Here is a 6026-nt window from a genome sequence, read left to right as displayed (position 1 = left end):
ATCCTTGTATCCATCTAAACATGCATTTTAACATTTTTTTTCCTTAAAAAAGAAAAATGTACTATTTATTGATTCCTTAAATAATGCACCAGTTATTCTGATTCCTCTGCACATCAGAATCGCACGTCTTCAACGAGTTTACGACCTAGCACGAACGATCCCACCGATCCAACCGTTTCGTATTCCCAGCACCGACTCAGCACGGAAGCATGGATGGAAATCGTAGAATCGTATGATTCTACGATCCAAAACACGATTTTGACTACCTTGATCTGAATATTACACTCAGCATAATCAGTTTACAGTAGTTTATTGCACTAAATTATCTCAACTATCCTACTCACAGTCAGCCCACCCAACCAAAAATCATGACTACGTTTCTACAAAAATGCAAAACCAGAAAGGAGATAAATAAGAACTCCATCTGGTGTTTATACTGAATATTTTCATGCATAGACTTTATTTCTGCATTCCCTGGTTGCTGATTATCTTCATAGATAAATGAGCAGATTAAAGATCCTAGCCCTGGACAAAAGCTGTATATTCAATATATCATTAATTTACAACAGAAATACCTAGTGGTATGTAAAACTTCAACCTGCAATGTATTCAATATGGCGTGCATAAAAAGCTTTTCTTACGCATATTGAGTGCGTCATTAGATCAGAACTTTTCATTTTTCTTAGTCATCCTCTCAAAATATAATACTAAAAGCATCCCTAGGTGAACAGTCAATGAAGTCAAGATATAATATGGAATTGCAAATTTCTTTTCCTGGTAGCAGAAGCAACAGAAAGATCATACTATAAACTGTAAAATTAATTTCTATTTCATTTTTTTTCCAAGAAAATAATTTTTTCAGTGTCATATTATCCCATTTATTTAACACAGACCCACAAACAAATCTGAATTACAAAGACAAATGGATATCAAATGAAGCACTTTATCACATCCCAAATTTGAGTTGCCATAGGAAATTCAATTGGCACCCAGAATAATAAGATTAAATGATACTGTGATACAATCACTAATCAAAGGCAAATGCCATGCACAAAGTATGTGTTTCCTCTATACCTAAGCATCCTAGTGCCTGCTCCAACACACCACATATGGCCCTGTAAGTCCAGATGTCCCTTCAGTCCAGCCATTTCCCAAACAAACTTGAAAAGCCCAAGCACTCGGTCCAGCTGCTTCACACTGCGCCCAACCATTTTCTCACTATCTGAAGTCAAAATTCTTCCCATAAACAAGCGAGAATCGCCATCCTTTCCATTTGCATATATACCACCACACATATCTACCTCAATGTCTGCAACTCTTCCATAGAGGTAATACAGCAACAGAGTGAATAAGCACCGCGACGAGTAACCCAGTGTTTTGGAAAGCTTCTTTCTCACCAGGTTCTCTTGATGTTGAGCTTCCTTATATCCAACACTGTTGTCCATTACAACGTCCCTTATTTGCAAAAGCCCTTCTTTCATGACCTCAGCCTTTGCTACACGCAACTTCAACCATGCTTCACTTCTACAATTCTCAATAAGATCATTGAACATGACGAGAACATCTTCCCATTTCTGGGACTCGGACGAATCAACTGTTTTAGAAGGTGAAAGCTTCATCCAAGAAGAAGACTCAGGATCAGCAAAAACAGCAGTTTGAGTCAGACACTTCGAGCAGCTATGAACAATTTGGTGACCCAATAAAGCACGTTCGCTTAACCATCCCCGAGAACCCAAACAATCCAAGTCAACAGCAAAACTATTCAGAACTTCTTTAAGTGCACCACTCCATATACGGTGCTGTGTAACCTGAGGGCACACTCTTAGACGAATCAACTTCCTTTGCTGAGCAGAAACACTGAGAAAGTTGCTAACTTTGGTTAGTGAATCAACCACCAAAGGTTCTCTTTCAGTTGCTTTGCCAAATGGGGTGAAAGGTTCATGTTGTTGTATGTTTGTGGTGGAGGTGGAGGCCAGAATATGTTTCATTTTGTGCTGAACAAATGGAGAGCCAACAAAAACCCGAACAAGGGATTTGAAGGTACCCATCTCATGCTCCATTTTATCATCAAAAACAGTGGAATTGGTATTTATATCAACGAGTCTCCCATTAATTGCATCCACATTTGCAAGCAAATGGGCCAACTCCGTGACCTTTGGAAACTCATTCTGATACCACTGCAAGTCCAAAACGTCCTTTGGAGGGTGATAAAACGTTGAATTCAGGTAGAAAGGTGATGATTTGTTGGCTCTGAAATGGGATTTTCCCAACTCCCAAAATCTACAAGCCATTACCGCCAACTTGGTACGGTTACGTGTGTTATGAGACCAATGACTGTAGAAAAGGTAACCGTTTTCTCTGAGGCATTTTATCAAACATGTTGCAGTGGTTTTCCAGCTAACGTTTTACTGATGTACCAAGGTAAAGTAGAGGTGTCATTCATTAGTGACCAGCTATACAGAAACTATATTTGATAGAGGGAGGAGACATACGCCAGCATTAATGAATGAATCGGGGAAACCCTCAAGGAACACCGTAAAATTTGATCACTGTTATGCATATAGCTGAGTCATTTGAAGAGAGCATTTGTTGCCTCTTATAAGATTGCCTTCACTGAAAGCTTCCAAGTGAAAATATTTCTGGTCTAGAAAAAAAAAAACTGACAATTTTATTTTTCAATGATTAAAAAAATTACTTAATAAGCTCTGGTAAAAAAAACCTGATAATATTTTCAAATAATTATAAAATTTTAATTTCTCACAAAACGTGTATTGGAAAATGGGTAAACCAAGTTTGCATCAGATTCTAAACATGTAGCCAAAAGTCCAATAACTTAAAAAAATAAACTTTTATATATATATATATATATATATATATATTTATTGATAAAGATATAATATTTGTTGTTTATCAAAATTGCGTATGAAAAACAGGGTTATAAAATTATTTTTTTTTATTTTTAATCATAATATTTTTCAAACAAATCAACCTTATGATTTTAACCTGAATCTTTCAATTCAGCCAACCATAGCAGGCGAATACAAGCTAATCTAACAACTTAGGATTATGCATAAATTTGGTCTTTCAAATTTTTTTAACTAATTAATTTTTTCTTTTTAAAATAAAAAATATTATTTTCTATTAATTTTCTTCAACTTAAATCCTTCAAATTTTTATGTTTGTTTAAAATTTGTATGGGATTAGAATGAATTTAGAACATAAAATGATTTTAAAAGCTGAAAAGGTAAAAAAAAAATTAACAAATTTTAAAATTTAAATGATTTTACACTATGTAAGATTAAAACTTACTATAAAATACATTTCTAAGATAGTGGAGATGTCTATGTGACTATATGTTTTCATTTTTCTCTCTATGTGTTTTTATTTAATTTAATGTAAATATATAATAATTATTAGTTATAAAAATTAAAATATCAAGTATTCAAAACATCACTCTGTGTTGTTCTTTGAATTTCTGATATTATCAACATCACCTTGTGCTTGCCAATGCATTTAGTTGTGGTCTTTATTTTTTAGCTATTATTTTCAATAACTTTTCATCCCTTTCATTTGTATTCCATATTTAATAGCACCACATAGTTATAAATTTTTATCCATCAAATTTTTATCTTTGATGTAACTATTATGAAATTAATATTTTCATTGATCTTGAATTACTTAGTTCTCACAACAATATATATGATTCTTACCCAATTAAGAGTTTAAAGAGCCCTAACTTGAATATATTATTTCTTGATGTTACCTCTTTTCTGATGTTGTTGAGCTCTTGGTATTATTTTAACTCTTTCTTCTTCTTTTAGCTTATCTATGATGATTGAGAGAAAGTTCATTTTTTGTAATTACTGTGTGACCATGAGAGTGATAGTCTAAGTAATAAAGAACCCATAACCTCTATTTGATAACGCTCTTTTATTTTATCTGAAGGGAGAGGGGAGGATTTTCTTATAATTATATTTTTAATTATACTCTCAATGACTTTATATTTTATATTTAACCACCATCACATTAAATCATTAATTAAAATCGTACTATAAGTTATATAGGTCACTATAATAAGATTATTAAAATAATCTAACACACAGTGACATTCATTTTTCTTGGAGAGAATTTGTCATACACAACTCAAGAATTGATTAGATATCCAAATTTTGAGGTTATTTTATGTGTTTATTCTTACTTGTATTTGATCTTATTATTTAGAACTTTGTATGTAGGGATGAAAATAGGCTAAGTTATCCAATAAGCACCTAACCTTTTTAAAGCCTAACCTATTTAATTAATAGGCTTAATTTAGACTTTTTAAAAGCTTAATTAATTAAATAGGCCAGAGTTGAGCTTAGAAAAAAGTCTATTATGTCCGCTAGAATGACTTATTTAAAATTCATAAAATTTATAATAATATATTAAATAATTTTATATAAAATTATAATATAATAATATATAAAAATTCAATTGACTTCGTTAGAAGTATAATTTGACAAAAAATCAAACGTAATAACTTATGAAAGTATTTTTAAAAATATTTGTAATCACTATTTTTAAAGTATTTTTATTCTAATAATATTTTTCTTTATTTTAAAGGTTGATGAATAACATAAAGAGATCTCTTTGAAAATCTGATGTCATATATGTTTCTTCCCATATGCTACGAAAAAATATTGTTATTTGTGTATTTGCTAATTTTAAGTCTGAAACTTATTTAGTTATATAGTGTTTGTTGATTTAATGTGTAAGACTTTATGCTACTAGATATACTTAATGATTTATAAATTGATGTTCATTTTATTGTATTTTTTTGTATGTGTAGAGATTTACTTATTTAAATTAAATATATGGTTTAAAAGTGATAAATAAGAATATGTAATTTTGTTTCATTTTTTTAATAATTTATTTAGATATAAGCCTTATGACTTTTAAAAAAATATACTTATTTAAATGATTTAATAGTCTATTTATAAGAAAGCTTAATAACCTATTGAATGTCTCAATATGAAATAGGTCATTAAAGAGACTAAAAGGTTAAATCAGGCTTTTAAAAAGCTTAGGCTAGACTTAAAAAAAAGCCTATGACAAGTAATAGGTCACGTTTAGGTTTCAAAATTATTAAATAAGTCAGACCTACTTATGCAAAGTCTAGTGTAGCCTAATCTATTTTATCCCTTATGGTCTTATAACATACAAATGAAATAATAAATTTTAAATCGCTATTATAAGTTAATTTTAATCATTTTATGACTAAGAACATGAATGAATTGTATAATTGATTATAATCTTTTCAATTTTAAGTCATCGCTATTATCATAAGAAATCACATTCTGATTGGTTGAAAGTAATTAATATAAAGAAAATACTCTTTTAAGTACAAAAGGGAGAAAAGAAATGTCTTTTCTATTTTATGTTAGCACAAGAAATCGTTTTTACTTTGTTCACTAATTTATTGGCCCCTTGAATAAACAATATTCTTCAATAGTTTTTAGTAATAATCTAATTTTTTTTCGTCACCTAAATATGTTTATTGTAATATTAAATATTTAGATTCATGATTTTTAGTGTCATTAAGATTTATTATCATATATTATAATAACCTTAACGCCAATCGGAACTACTAAATTCAAATAGTTTATATAGGGATGGGACACCCTAGACACCCTTTACCCGTTTATTTATAGAAACTATTACAACCATTATTAATTTATTAACTACAAAACTTATTGTAGAGAAGTATGGTGCAACAGTGGTAGAAAGAGCTGTAACTAATAACACATAATAACATTGAGGACTAACAAACCCATTCTTAATGACATGTTTGCATTAGACAAATAGCCTATTACAATTCATGACTCATTCTATTTAGAATTATAATAGTTACAACATGCTAAAATTAAAATGACAGTTGTATGACAAAAGAAAACAATTGTTTGTGTGAGAATATATAAACCTCAATTCTAACTTGTTGGTATCAATCATCATACACACATCACCCTTTCCTAGCTTAAAGAAATATC

At 30.2% G+C, this 6026-nt stretch overlaps 1 protein-coding gene across 1 annotated transcript; it reads right to left on the bottom strand.

Moving 5' to 3' along the window:
* Positions 1 to 1031: 1031 nt before the first annotated feature.
* Positions 1032 to 2385, bottom strand: LOC113868744. Its single transcript, XM_027504597.1, has one exon. The coding sequence runs from the start codon at positions 2289 to 2291 to the stop codon at positions 1032 to 1034; it is 1260 nt and encodes a 419-aa protein (XP_027360398.1). The 5' UTR covers positions 2292 to 2385.
* Between the last annotated feature and the right edge of the window lie 3641 nt (positions 2386 to 6026).

Source organism: Abrus precatorius, unplaced genomic scaffold (assembly GCF_003935025.1).
Source record: "Abrus precatorius isolate BTA unplaced genomic scaffold, Abrus_2018 Scaffold6, whole genome shotgun sequence".
In the NCBI taxonomy this organism is placed as follows: Eukaryota; Viridiplantae; Streptophyta; class Magnoliopsida; order Fabales; family Fabaceae; genus Abrus; species Abrus precatorius.
This window is presented reverse-complemented; position numbering and strand designations above follow the sequence as displayed.